Genomic DNA, 15,226 nt, shown 5'->3' on the forward strand with positions numbered 1-15,226 from the left:
GTGGATCACAGTAGTGTGGTAGAAAAGTAGAAATGTGAAGTTTTCAGAGGGCAGACATGGTAGTAGGGCATACAAATCTTAATTGTATATTGTTAGGTTGAGAAAAACCTTCCAAGAGACCATCCAGTTTTAAATGTTTGTTTTGAAGATGATGTTATGCCCATGTGCTGTGGCTGAAGAGAAATTTAAAAACACACAGGTATGTTGGGTACAGGTATAACATTCAAATTTATTATATCAAAGAAGCATTAAAGGGCTGGAACTAGTCTCAAAAGATAAAAACAGTTTATAGATTTTTTTCAACATTTATTGAGCACGCTAGCTGCTGGGAATGTGTTAGGGAGGAAAACACAGGAATAGCAAGTTTCTGCCCTCAGACTGCTTATACTCCAGTGGTTTGATGTATGATAGAGTGGCTTACACCGAGAAAGGGATATGAAGAGAAAGTACTCTCAGATGGAATAGGTATGAGGACATCAGCAGGAGGAGCAGTGAAGGCTTCACAGCAGGATGTGCAAAGGCCCTGGCGGCAGGAGAACCTGGAATCCACTTAGCTCACTGTAGTGGGGGTGGGGGAGGGGGGACCTAAGAATCTAAAAATCCACCAAAGGATTTTTAGAGCGATGGGAGGCATGGCCCAATTTACTCAAATAGAATCAGAAATATTTTACTGGGGGGGGAGGGGTAGAAGTGAGATGATGAGGAGGAAGAGGAGGCAATAAAAAGGAATAAGATGCCAAATCAGCAAGAACAGTTAAGGGCTGGTGAGGATCAGAGTTTGAGGGCCAGAGAGACACGAGGGCCCTAGTGCTAAAGATGTGTGGCTTTCACAGGCCCGTCTCCAGCTTTCAGCCTGTTTGCAACTGTGCTTGATTCCTGGCTTACGAAATGGTCATTCTTAAGAAGACGAAGAATCTGAAGTAGAACTTGACTGAAGCTCAGAGCACAAGGTTTGTTTTAAGCCCTGAAGTAGCTCAATCTCGTCCTTCAGCTGCTGCTGCCTTTGTTCAGATAGATGAATTTTATTCTCTATTGCTATAATAAGAAAATGATTTCAGGTTATTCAGTAGCTTTATACACAATGCACTATTTCTAGCCTCTTCTGAAAGTGCATAGTACACAATGCTGTGCCCCAAATGAAAAGGATGTAGGGTCTTGTGAGCAGGAATTGATGCTTTTATGCTTTTGCTTCCTCTTCTAGTTCAGGATACAATTCTAGTATTTATCACACATAAAGCTGGTCTGTAAATCTTTAAAATTTTGTATACATTTATAGCAGAAAAGGCACTTCTGTATACTTTTGAGGATTTGAAAGCAGTAACTAAATAACCTTCATGCTACACAATATCCATGTTGAGAGGATGCCATTAGACTATAAAGAGTTAAGGGCAAATCTTTCAGAGAAATGCATCCAATTTTTAATGTTACATAAAAGCTTTCGGTTTTATTTAGAAATAGGAATGCTTTTATTGTGGAAACTTAGAAGCTACTTTAGTTAGGCTTTATAAATTATAGTATTAGTGGCAATTTTTTAAAAACCTCAAGAATATCTGTATACCTGCAGTTAACTTTCTGGAACACTGAAAAAGATGAATTGAGCAAAAGAGTCTTTATCAGTTGGGGTGTGAGAAGTTAAGTCTTTTAAGTTGGTTCTCATGCGATTCCAAATAGTGTCACCTCCGGGAGCTCACACCCCCCAAATACTACACTATACTGTATGTACTCCCAACTAACTTAACCTAGGTAGTGACATGTTCCAAACATGTTACTTTTATATGAAAGAAAAATAAACATACATGAAAGTCACCTACAAAATAAAGCTTTTTAGAAAAAAAATGTAAAGGCCTCTTAAAAAAAAAGGATATTCCCATAAGTCGTATGCAGACATTCTCAAGAGACTGGTAAAAAAAACACACTATTGTTGACTTTTTCTGCTGATTATAAATGTAATACAAAATTCAAATAGAAATGTGTAATATGAAAACAAAAATGAGAAAGGCTTGTGTATACTGAGACAGGAATATGAACTAATATTTTATCCACAGGGAAAATCTATTTTCCTAATATACTTGCTGGAAAGACAAATACATCTCTGGAAAAGAACAGAGTTTAGGGCACTGTTTGTGTACAACTTCAGGGGGAGCCATCTGCCTTAAACTCTGTGTCAACCTGTGCCCTCCACTCCCACCGGGATGTGCAGTGCACAGCCTGCCCAGCTGTGTGTGGCAGCCTTGATGGAGAAGTCAGGTCAGACTCATCAATGTGGAAACTTAGCCTGTTTTGAAGGCATCTGAAATAGTGGTGAAAGTCGGACCACTGTTTGATGTTTTATGGAAAGGTTAACTCTCTGTTTCCACTAGGTTTTCTTTTTCAAAAGTTTCTTGGCTATTCTTTTTTTTTGATGATGAACTTTAGAATCAATCACAACCCTTCCTCTCCCATTAGATTTGAAGATTAATGTTGAAAGAACTGAAATTTATACACATCATACCAAGTGAGAGGGAGACACTGCAGCATGGTTTACCACAGCCTCACCAGTTCCTGATTTCCAAACATGGTGCCCAAATACTTCCACTTTGCAATTAAATTTTTGTTTCCACTTTTTTAGATGAGTTCTTTTTCTGATTACAAAAGCACTGTGTGTATGTATAAAATGTGGAAAATACAATGAGCACTAAGACAAAAGAAATTACTATAATCCAGTCACGTACAGATAACTACTGTTTCCATTTATGTCCAGTTTTTCTGTGTGCATGTGTGACCCTGTGTATATATACTTTTTCTTCTGTGTGTGAGGGCTCATATTGTTTTGTAATGGGCTTTTTCATTTAATGCAAGGGTGAACATTCTTCTAAAATAGGATTTTTATCACCTGAATAGTGTTATTTTAATATATATGATAAATGTTTATAAACTTGGCTGCTCAGTTATATCTCATACCTGCTTGAATATTTACAAATGCGTCTTCAAACAATCTGCAGTCAAAAAGTGAAGTCCCAATTTCTTCATAGTCTGGAGGAAGAAAAACATTTTCAGTTTTAATTTAAATAACTTACATAGGCAGAAACACCTCACAGAATAACCCTCAAAAAGGAAAAGCACACAGAGCAGGCATCCCCTGTGGACTGCAGTGGCAGCAGCCTCACCAGGGAGCTCGTTAGAAATGCAGATTCTTAGCACCTTTACTGGATCAGGACCTCCAGGGATGGGGGCCCAGCCATCTGTTTTAACAAACCCCCCTGGTGGTTCTGAGGGGCATGCTCAAGTTCGAGATGTGCTTGGTCTAGAGACAAGAGTAAACGAACAAAAGAACGTCAAATGTCTGTTTGCTCTTAACTACACTTTTTGGTTTTGTCCTGTAGAAAAAAATCCCTTTCAAATAATCATATATTTTACATTGTTACCCAAAATACAGACTGTTGAGGTTTTTCCTTCTAAGACAGCTATACAGTCGACCCTTGAACAACGTGGGGTTAGGGATGCTGACCCCCGTGCAGTCACAAATCCAAGCATAACTAACTTCAGTCAGCTCCCAAATATGTGGTTCCTCTGTATCTGTGGTTCTGTATCCACGGATTGTATAGTATTTTATTGCGTAGTATTTATTGAAAAAAATTCAGGTATAAGTGGACCCGTACAGTACAAACTCATGTTATGTGTTGACTGTATTTATAATAAAGTTTTTAAGCTCCTAACACAGGTTATGAGAAGGCTAAGTGGCTGTATACCTGCATGTACAAATGGAACTTCAGCGTCCCGAAGAGCTCTTTCTGAAAGGCCACATTTAACTAAACCAAACATCAACCAAAACATTAAAATTACTTCTTTCTAATATACTTTACAGTATAAAAAAAGGCACTTGCTTGTTTAAGGAACAGAATTAGAGTCAAATCAAAACTAGCATAATGAATGCCATTCTCAGATCTTAGCAGCAAGCGTGCTCAGCCGCAGGGAGCGGGGGGAGCGCAGGTGTGTGACTGAACCTGGTGCTGAACTTGCCCGTTCCCTTGATGGTCACTCTCAGTTATGAACCTCTGGAAAAGACATTAAAACTTTCAGGGAATCGGTATTTTTTACTAAAGTAATGATTTTGTGAATTACCTACCTCCTGTTGATTTATAAAAAGACAAGAGATCTGGAACAATAAATTGTATTAAAGAATGAGATAAAGGATGTGAAGGCAATCTGGCTGCGACATCTGTCACCCCACTGATCGCCAGGGTTGATGCGGCTGATCTGGCTGGCTAGGCGGGTGTCCCCTTCCTCCCTCACCGCTCCACGTGCGTCCCTCCCAAAGCTGCGCGCTCTGTTGAAGAGGATGACCTTCTCTGATAGAAGAGGACCGTTCTTCGGTCAAGGGTATACAAGTAGCTGCACTCCCCTGCTAGAACCTCCAAACAGGCTCTCAAGAATGAGATAAAGAAGGAAAAGAAAAAAGAGCGCAGAAAGAAAATGTTTACTTTTTTGAGGGCGGGGGGGGTGTTGGTTTTGTTTAACATGTAGGTCTGTGAGAAGTCTCTATATGTAGAAATTTTGTTATTTCAATACCTGATTCTGAAGTGTTCTCATCCCTGAGTCTTTCTTGAATCAAATGAAGTTTGTCTACTATTTCTTCAAATAAAGCATTAAGAAGACCCGCTTCTTTACATTTCTTAAGAAAAGGAACTTTCACAATTGCATCTAAGAATAAAAAAAACATTTCAGAAGGAACTCGTCTGTCTCAGGACAGCTATCATACATCACTTTATGGTCACTTCTTCAGACTTTGCCTAATGGTGGATGAGCATTATTAGGTAATATGTACAGCACCTTTATCTTTTCTATTAATTGTAATTTCATCATACTTCATTTTTTTCAAGCTGAAACAATGAATGAAATGTTATAAAAAGTGAAAATAAAAATTTCTCTGCTTAGAATAATTATATGAATAAAGAGAATTTTCTAAAATTTAGCTTCAAATCTTTGAGATAACAGCCTCCCTCATTTTTTTCTGTCACAGTTGACTGTTATTATGGAACGTCTGTTTCCTTAACAGAAAGTTACAATTACTGGCTTCAGCTTCTTGGGGTCGGGGGCGGGGGGGCCGGGGGGGGGGTCACAGTGTGAGGGGTGCCATGTCATTGGATTTTGAACTCGGGCATCTCTGGCTTCTATATCAAGAGCTGTATCCTTTCTTAATACTGAAGAGCAGTTGGACCATCCCAACCTGTTATAAGTTATTTTGATCTGTTGGGGTTATGATGGAGTGAATAATTATGATAAAAGATTTCTTATAATTCATTACTACAAGTCTAGAATAATAAAGTGGGATACCAACTCTGAAATTCTAAATAATAAAGTGGGATACCAACTCTGAAATGGTACTAAGTACTGTAAGTCATATTCGTTAACAGACAAAACTTATAGCAAACCTGTGTATCTGCCATCCTTTTCCTTCCTATCCAATGCCATTCTTTCCGGTGGCTAAAAGGAGAGAAAGATCAAGATTACTTTACACTAATTTTTTACTGTTGACATTTAATACAGTAAGTCCTCTACATATGAATGAGTTCCATTCTGAGAGCACATTTATAAGTCCAATTTGTTCGTAAGTCTAACAAAGTTAGCCTAGGTACCCAACTGACACAATCGGCTATATAGTAAGTACTGTACTGTAATAGGTTTATAATACTCTTCACACAAATAATACATAAAAAACAAACACAAAACAAAACATTGTTAATCCTACAGCACAGTACCTTGAAAGGTACAGTAGTACAGTACAACAGCCGGCACACGGGCTGACATCGAGTGAACAGGCAAGAAGAGTTACTGACTGGAGGAGGGAGAGGAGGTGGGAGATGGTAGAGCTGAAGGATCGTCAGCAATAGGGGATGGAGGGCAAGCTGCAATTTCACTCACGCCTGACGGTGATGGCACAGGTTCTGGTTCCTTGCTGGATTCAGTTCTCTTTACCACCTTGACAAAACGATCCCTTGATGTCTGGGTAGTAGCTTTTCTTTTCCTGTCATAGATGACATGGGAGCACTCGGTTGCATTCTTAACAGCTGCTGCAGTCTTCGTGTACTGTTCTACGTTCGGGTCCTGTGCTTGAAATAAAGTTACTGTACTGCTGTATATAGTACTGTAGAGTACACAAAAGCACAACCACTTGTAGAGGATGCACGCGTGTGACAATGTACTCCAGACACATGAATGTGATTAGACGTGTGAATGCACGTTTGCATCTTTGAAAGTTCGCAACTTGAAGGTTCGTGTGTAGGGGACTTACTGTATTGCATAAAATGAAAACCAAATTCAGTGATATGCTTATGGTGAAAATCATGTTCCATGTTCATATGTAGATGTAAACATCAAATGTAGTTTTGTTTTTGTCTGACAAAACATGAACAGGTGTAACAAGCACCTCTTGTATAAATAGGGTGAGAGGTTGCTGGCTCATATTAATTAAAGCTTACACGAGCTGTTGCAAATCCCCAAAACATTTTCATATGCTTTACACAGAATAGGAATCCAGAAAATTATGAATCACCAATTAGGTCAAATGTGGATCCTGCAGCTGGGAAATTCTTGGCTAGGTAAGGATGTTCCACTGCACCTATGCCTGTTTTAAGACCATAAACACCCTGTGGGCTCAGATCCTCTCACTGATTTGGTACCCAGGGATGTGTTACAGGAGCCAGGGGACAGTCACCTCCTGGAGGTTATGTGCTTGGATACCCAAGACACATCCAACTTCTCTTTAATATTCATCATCATCTATCATTGTGTCACCTGAAATTCAGAAGGTTAAAAAAAGACGTTGTATGGAGAAACTTAAAGCTATAATGAAATTAATTCAAATTACCTGTATAAGATTGCCTGTTGAGAGATGTTTTTTCCTCCCCCTTTTACTTTTCACTCCTGAAAAGCAAGCAGAAAAGTATAAATTATGTAGATACTGGAATCCATAAAGGAAAAGACTGATGCTGGACTACAGAAAATGTACAACTCTTATATGCCAAAGGTTATAACAAAGTCAAAAGATATGTCAAACTTAGATTAAATGTTTGCAAAAAAAAAATGACAAAAGGCCCATTTTTAAAATTTAAAAAGACCTTATAAATCAATACAAAAAAGGCAATTGGGTAGAAAAATGGGCAAATGGGTAACTCTGGAGAGAGGGTTCATTAAACAGAAAAATAAATTGGATCACAGGGAAACAATATAATTGATCAAAAGATAGGGGAATATACTCAGCTTCACCCATAAGTAAAGATACGCAAAGTAAAACAGAATTTTTCATTGATCAGATTAAGATGTATAATATATAATGTCTGCAAGGATTTGGGTCAGTGTGTACTGCTGGTGCGGCCTCTAGAAGATAATTAGCCAACAGTTACCCAAAGTTTCATTGTTTATACTCTTTGACCCAGCAATCTACTTACAGGAAGTCTTTCTAATAGTATTGTTACATAAAGGCACAAAGATGAGTGGAGGAAAATGTTAGCTACAGTATTAAATGTGATAGAAAAAAGCTGGAAATAACTTACATGTCAGTCACGCAGAGAGTAGTTCAACTGTGGTTCAGCTATACAACTGAATAATACACATAGTGGAATACTATGAAGCCTTTTAAAAATGAGGCGAGATCTACTTATACCCACTGATAGAGAAGAATTTCTAAGATACACTAAGTGAAAAAGCAAAATATAGTAGTAGGTATGTTTCTATACACAGAACATTTTTGGAAGAATTCGAAAGAAACAACGATGGTTTCCTCTGGGGAGAGGATTTGTTACAGTGTTATAATCTGCTTTTTAAAACGAATACATTATTGTCATCTTTCCCTGTCAGTGAACACTGACAGCAATGTTTTTGACAGTATTTCTGATAAGTTGCAAGGGGAATGGCTGAAGGGTAATGCTATTGTTTAGAGAGCGTTGCTTACCACCACAAAATGCAGCTGGCATGACAGGGAACTAATAAGCCTTTCTCAAAGAGGGCCGACTCCTGTCCACAGAGAGCATTCCACATCTTGTGTTGGCAAGACTGCTCTTCCGGCAGTACACAAAGGTCAGGTAACCCCAGGTAGCCAGGACCCAATTTTCCTCAGAACGGAAAGGCTAATCGTGCATTCTTAGGAGAATTGCATTCAGGGAACATACAGCACTTTATCAATTTTATCTACTGAAAATTCTGATAGTCTTCTCAGAAGACAAGTAGTCACAAAAGTCAAAGCTTCTTACCATGTTTTGGCTCGGTCCGCTGACTGTAGTGAGAATGGAGGACACCAGACAAAGGCTTCACTGAGAGTAGGTCTAGTTCACGGAGAAGAAAAAGTTTAGTTCATTATACTGCACTGACAATTTTAAAAGTATGTAACATTTTGACTCAAAAATTTGTATTTTAACTTAGGCCAGTAAATCAGATTATTCCATGTCTTACCGAAGGTTTACCTTTCTTTAAACCCACAACACTAAATTTTATAGACTTACCATTTTGAAGGTCAGCATGTTGTTGGCACAATACTCTGAAAACATGAAATTTCAAAGAGTCAAATAACTGTATTTACACTTTTCAAATATTATGCCTATTGCACTGTAATTTAAAAGGGAACTAATCTGTTTTTCATGCGGGCTTAACCTTAAATATTTATTTGTTAAAAAGAAAATTGCTGTTCAAGCCTGTGTAGTTACAGACATCAAGTGTAGATGGACCCTGTGCCAGCATCCCCTGTGCCCTTGAACCTTGGACAGGTCAGCGTGCTCTCTGCAGGGGTGAGTGCTGACTACATATTTTGAACAATACTTGTTCATATACAGTGGTCAGTGAGATTTTACTGTATAAAGAAAATAAGAGATCCGACAGCTAAGACACAAGTTTTCATCTGACTACACAAAGTTCTGCTGACTTTCAACAATAAGCACAAAATTGCATGCGTTATCTGACGGGAAAGTAGTTTTCTAACTCAACAGGCATCTCCCCCAGATCTTAGATTTGAACTGCATGAGCTTAGAACTAATCAGTGCCCTAGAAGAGAAGGAAGAAGCAGAGCAGCTAGAGCAAAGAAGTGCAGTGAGTAAACCTGAAGGAGCTGCTCAGGCCCTGTTTTCTCTCCAGCCTTTCTTCCTCCGCAGCCCCCAGTTCCCTTCCTTATGGTGCTGACCCTCATGATGCAGGGTCCCCCTCACCTAGGGGAATGTATGAACTCTTCCTGTCGTACATCAGTTCCCGCCTCTTCCATGCAGTCCTCACAGCACCCCACCTGCCCACCCCCAATCGATATTAATCTCCTCGCCCTTCAGATTCTGGTTTCTCAGCACTTTTGTTTGCCAGGTACTTATTTTTTTTAAAAAAAAAATTTAAAAGATTAAAAAAAAATTTTTTTTTAATTTTTTAAAAAGTGGAGATGTGATGAACTCCCATGCTCCCAACCCATCACCCGTTTTCAACAATTATCAACTGAAGTCCAAGCCAGTTTCATGTAAATCCCCTCCTGCTCCCATCAGGCCATGTGCTCCTACTAGGTTTGACGTTCTGGTCCTCCTGTGAGGTGATACTTTAGTTCACGTCTTGTTTCTCTTTATATTCTCACTATACCTAACAAGGGGTCTCGTGCATGACAGCCACTCCGAATGTTTAAATTCAATTTAAAAATGAATAAAAGTTCACCTGACACTTGATAAAACTATGATAAAGAAGATTATTTTATGAGTCTCTATTCATTGGTTCTACTAATATATGATCAGTATTTTTTCAGACTTTAAGGTATAGCAGGAACTTGACTCCTTTTTGTTTGACCTTGTAGCTCTGCTAATAATAGTCTTTCTAGTGGGTGTTTTAGGTCTTTGGAGAAGTCATAATAAAATAAGCTCTTTGGGAAGGTAAATAATAAAAGTGATACAGAATATTTCAATTCATGAGTTTCTCAGCAAATCAAATATAAAAAGAATATAAAATTAACATATTTACACATTTCCTGTCTAGTCTCAAGCAAGAAAATACCTGTGTAAAATCAGATTTTAAATTATTTAACAAACTTCTTTGAATGTTAGGCTTGCCCACATTTTAGGATATATGGCTGCTAAGCTTAAAGAGGATATGGTGTCAAAGAGCAAAGACTCTGGAGCCCTGAAGCCCAGCTCTGCCTCTTACCAAATGTGTGGCCTGGGTACAAATTACTGTCAGGGCCTCAGTTTCCTCATCTTTAAAATGGGGATAATAGTACCTACCTTACTGGGCTATTAGAGTATTAAACGAAATAACATTTGTAAAGTACTTTGAAGTATTCCTGGCATAAAGTAAGTGGTTAAAAGATAAAGTAATAAAATAGTTCTGGAACACACTGATAAAATTGGGGATATATGCCCACAGGGGGGAAAAAAATCTACCCTCCATATGGAATTTTAAAGTATCATTTAGGAATGTAACAGATCTTACAAAAATCATATTAAAAATAATCCTCTGTGAGGGATAAATTCGGAGTTTGGGATTAACATGTACATACTACTATATATATCAGTAAAATAGGTAACCAACAAGGACCTACTGTATAGCACAGGGAACTATACCCAATATTTTGTAATAACCTATAAAGGGAAAAGAATATATATATATATGGGTATAACTGAATCACTTTGCTGTACACCTGAAACTAACACAACACTGTAAATCAACTACTTCAATTAAAAAAATAAAAAATAAAAATAATTCTCTCATAACACTAATCCTATTATTCAGATACTATGCCTGAAAAAAATGTATATGTTTCACTGAAATTTAAAATGTCCAGTTCAATCAGAATCCATTCATATGCACCAAAGAAGTGAGAAGTGTCTGCCTGGCTTGTCAACATTAGACCATCGTTCTCTGTTTTATTCCATCTCATAACTTTAAAAAGGTCAAACCTAACCTTTTGACTGTTATTTCCTTCACCTTTATGTGACATATTCTAGACTGCATCTACGTACAAAAAAGAGTTCGCTGAACATGACCTGAATCAATTAAAAACTGGGTTTACTGATTTCTTCTGACTAAACTGTATAATGACTTAACTGAACTGACTTCTTTCATCAGAAGGAAGATCACGTTTCTTCCTGGATAAAACAAATATACTTGTTTTGGACTTGAAATATGCCTTACTGGATCAAAGTTAACATTAAAGAATTATTGAAAAACAAGGAGCAATATTTCAAAGCCAAAGGCAACACAAACAAGGTGTAAATTTCTTCAAGGACTTAATGACTGATAACTGTATTTGCTGCATAGTTTCTTTTTCATTTTTAGAGGCTATTTATAGTTAAGAGGGTGGTGAGAGTGATGGGAAAATACATTCATCTGGAGACAAGATGGGTAAAGCATGGACCTAGAACTAACAAGTCGGGCTCCTTTCCTGTTTACAGAAAAGAGTGAGTGTGAACTGGTTCCCGGCCTCGTGGCCACCTGTTAGGTTGCTTGTGCTACCATGTCAACCAGTGCTTTCTATGAGGAAAGAAAGGATGCAGGGAGAGTAAAACCCAAAACAAAACCAACCCTGCTTCTTTTCTTCTTATGACACTTAGGGAAGGTACTTTCAAGTTAGGTTCCCAGCTGGGCATCTCCCAAACCACATTCTTACTTGGAAGTCATTTGCATAAAATTAGCTTTAAAAAGTCTCCTTGTCCTTATTCCAATCCCCCAAACGTGGCTTTAAAACTGTTTTATTAAATACCTGTAAGTTCCTTTAGATCCATCAGCTTGTAGAACTGCGTGGTCACTCTTGGCACAGAAAAAGTGGTAATTCTTGAGACAGGATTTTAAATCACATCCCACGGTGGCTCCTGCTTTCCCACAAAATGTGCATTTCTACAGAAGAACAGATTTTACTGAGTAAGCACCTGATTTTTCAGAATCTTTGTTAAAATTTAAAGTTAAAGATGTCATCAAATATTATTTTTAAGTTGGCAGCCCTAATGTCCTCAGCTACAAACACTGGGTCCTGACATTCAGCTGCTCATTTTGAAATTTCAGCAAAACCTCAACTAACTGGACTGTTTTGTAATGATCTGATTAAAAGCAGAAGACCCTTTTTGTTTCCAAAAAAAACCCCTCTCCTCTCTTTTTAAAAGAGATTTCTAAAAAGCAGGGTCGGCAACACTGTCCAGCTCTAGGCAAGAGGTTCTGTTGGGGACACTGAGCCTGTGGCCAAGGTCAGCTCCTGGCAGTGCCACTAACAGCTGTGTGATCTCAAGCCAGTCCCTTCCCCTCTCTTAGACCCGAATTCCTCCCTGGGGATCACAGTGCCTGTCTTACAGAGGCACTACTGAGGAGATGTGAGAGAAAGGAAGTGAAATCTCTTTGGCATCTATGTAGAAAGGCCAAAAATGTAAAAAAAAACAAAAAAACAAAAAAGCCCCTGAGGAATAAGTTTTTTTCTTAGCTCAATTCATTTGATCTCTTGCTTTTATATATCAGTCTATTGGTCTGCTAGGAAGGTGGCGTAGAGATGGCTAGGAGGAGAGTACGTGGCCACAGAAACCTGTTTGGGGGAATCTGAGCCATGACCACAGCTGGTTTATATCATGCTCTGGCTGAATGACGTGGGCGCACAATGAAACCACCTAGCAAAACAGGAGGTGACAGCTCACACAGTATCCCAAGGTCAGCACAAGCAACTATATAAATAAAGGAAATTTAATTGTGGGTGAGAAATTAGATTGTGCAAAAGGCAGAATTTGAAGTCAGAGCGCAAAGAATGATCATTTAGTGTTGGGGGGCCATCTGACTATATGTATAGGAAAGAAAGTTAGATCCCTACCTCACAATATATTCCCAAATAAACTCCATGTGGATTAAAGCTTTAACTATATAAAAAATAAGTATTTTTAAAAAGCTGCAAAAAATTAGAAAATAGAAGAAAAGGACAGTACTGAGGCTTTCTAAGCAAGGCAGGAGACACCTTGAAAAAGACTGACAGATTTGACTATATAAAAAATTTAAGCTCGACTTTTAAGGTGATAGATACCATTTAAAAAAAGGGAAAAGACTGTTTGCTGCATAGTAGATAAAGGGTAAGACTCTGATAGCCCACAGAAAAATGGGAAGAGAATACAAACGGGGATGATGGTGGACAAATGATGTGCTGTTTACTGAGGAGAAGTGAGCAGGTTTGGATGGATCGTGTGTGTGAGTGTATAGGGGATGGAACTATTCTTTTCCGGCCAGTTTAACATGAGAGGCTATTACCTATCCAGGTAGGTATGTCGGGTTGGTCATCGGGGCTGGAGATAAGAGTGGTATTGAAGCCATGGGAACTGGATGAGGTCATGCAGGAAGGATGTTCAGATTGAGGAAGGAGCCCAGGAAAGAGCCTTGGGCACTCCAAACTGTAGAGGTTGAGCAGAGGAGGAAAAACAGCCAAGGCACCTGAGAAGCAGCAGCCAGAAAGGTAAAAGACATACTAGCAGCATATGTCCAGGAAGTCAAAAGAAGCAACTGCTTCAAGATGCAGGGCAGGGACCACTGTGCGATGATACTGCTGCCAGGTCAACTAAGGTCAGACAAGTGACACTGTAAATGACCAGCTCTTTGTGTATAAGGGAGAGTTTTGGGTTTTTTTAAAGATGACATGATCAGTTGATCATGTTTATATGCTGACAAGAATAATCAATTAGAAAGAAGGGATACTGATGTGAGGGGGTAGAGGAAAATGCAAGAACCTAGTCCTTAAGGAGGGAAGGAGGATGGCTCCAAAGCCCATGTGCAGGGTTGGCTTTGACAGGACAGAAGTCTGAGAGTCTGGGGACAGGCTGGTGGGCAGTGGTTTGGACAGTAGGGGTTCCTGTCTAGTCGCTTCCATTTTCTCGGTAAGAATCTGGCAAAGAAATGTACAACACCAGGAGTGAACCCTAATGTAAACTATGGCCTTTGGGTGTTTCTGATGTGTCAATGTGGTTCATCAGTTGTAACAAATGTCCCCTCTAGTGGAGGGTATTGATAAAGGGGAGACTGTGAACATGTAGGGGCAGGGGGAATACAGGAACTCTCTGTACCATCCCCTCAGTTTTCCTGTGAACCTAAAACTTCTCTAAAAAAGAAAGTCTATCCAAAAAAAAAAAAAAATCAGGGATAGTCCTCAACTTGGCATGGAGAAGTTGGGGTGGAGCAAGGTTTTAAAGAGGGATGATAGGATGTGAAAGAGTAAATGTGAAGGGTGGAGGATGAAGTGCTGGTTGTCTGTTTGAGGTTTATGGCCATGAATCTAAGATCCCTCAAAACACCTGTGGGTTTTTCTCCGGTTAACCGCTCAACTGCCAGCGCTACTCAGCTCCTGCGGGCATCAGACAGACACACTTCCCCAGGCTGGGGCTCTGCTCAGTGAGTAAGCAGGGTGTCCAGGGGGTTTGCAAGGGAGTGACTGCTGTGCTGGACCGTGGCCAGGGATCACTGAAGAGCTGCTGGAGCTGGCTGAGCCGGGAGGATTGGGATGATTACTAAAGAGGGGTAACGTGCAACCTCTCCAGTGATCAGGGAAATGCAAGGTAAAACTTTCTGAGACTGGCAAAAATTAACGAGGTTTGAGATGTTCATTTTCGTCACAGGCTGGGAGAAGTGCTCTTTCATCCACTATGTACAGAAGCATAAAGTAGTACAGTCTTTCTGGGGGATAGTCTGTCAGCATGTTTCAAAGATTTTAAAGGGAATTCTCTTTGACTCAGCTGTTCCACTTCTAGGAATGTGCTGTATAACACCAATCAAACCAACACACGAGGATAATGCACAAAGATGTTTTCTGCAGCATTTGCTATCACAGTGAAAAACAGTGTCAATTCATTATCTAAGGACAGGGAATGGCTTCACGCCTTCCAGTACATCCTGTGGAATTCCATGAGGTCAGTGAAGAGAATGCCAGGGACAGTCCTATGCTTATGGTTTCATGAATGTGCCACATCATCTTTCTTACCTTCCACGCTTTTGCACACCCTGTTCCCTCTCTCTGAATTTCCCCTTTCCCCATCCTCATTCCCCACCACATTCCCAACTAGGAAGGCTTCCTGAGCCCCAGCTGTGCTGATCTGCCTGCTCACTGAGCGGCCCATGCTGACGTTTCTCAAAGCACATCAGGCGATGTGGAAATTGCCCATGTATATGCTGACATCCTGCAAGGACTAAAAAAATGTTTGTTCCAGGTCACTAACCTGACTGTGGATTGTGGTGGTGGGTAGGGTGTTAGCATTCACGCTTGCTGTACCACTGATTAAGCTGC

At 39.5% G+C, this 15,226-nt stretch overlaps 1 protein-coding gene across 1 annotated transcript in view; it reads right to left on the reverse strand.

Annotated features, from left to right (window-relative positions):
- Window positions 1–898: 898 nt before the first annotated feature.
- The window catches only part of PHF11 (PHD finger protein 11), a 31,832-nt gene continuing 17,504 nt past the window's right edge, over window positions 899–15,226 (reverse strand). Inside the window, exons 4-11 of the mRNA XM_065895920.1 lie at window positions 11,693–11,826; window positions 8,478–8,512; window positions 8,231–8,300; window positions 6,848–6,917; window positions 5,412–5,463; window positions 4,549–4,680; window positions 2,941–3,012; window positions 899–1,035 (exon numbers count right to left, since the gene is read on the reverse strand). Of these exons, the coding sequence (XP_065751992.1) occupies window positions 899–1,035; window positions 2,941–3,012; window positions 4,549–4,680; window positions 5,412–5,463; window positions 6,848–6,917; window positions 8,231–8,300; window positions 8,478–8,512; window positions 11,693–11,826 (702 nt within the window). The remainder of the gene's footprint in view (window positions 1,036–2,940; window positions 3,013–4,548; window positions 4,681–5,411; window positions 5,464–6,847; window positions 6,918–8,230; window positions 8,301–8,477; window positions 8,513–11,692; window positions 11,827–15,226) is intronic.

Source organism: Phocoena phocoena, chromosome 18, assembly GCF_963924675.1.
Source record: "Phocoena phocoena chromosome 18, mPhoPho1.1, whole genome shotgun sequence".
NCBI classification, from domain to species: domain Eukaryota; kingdom Metazoa; phylum Chordata; class Mammalia; order Artiodactyla; family Phocoenidae; genus Phocoena; species Phocoena phocoena.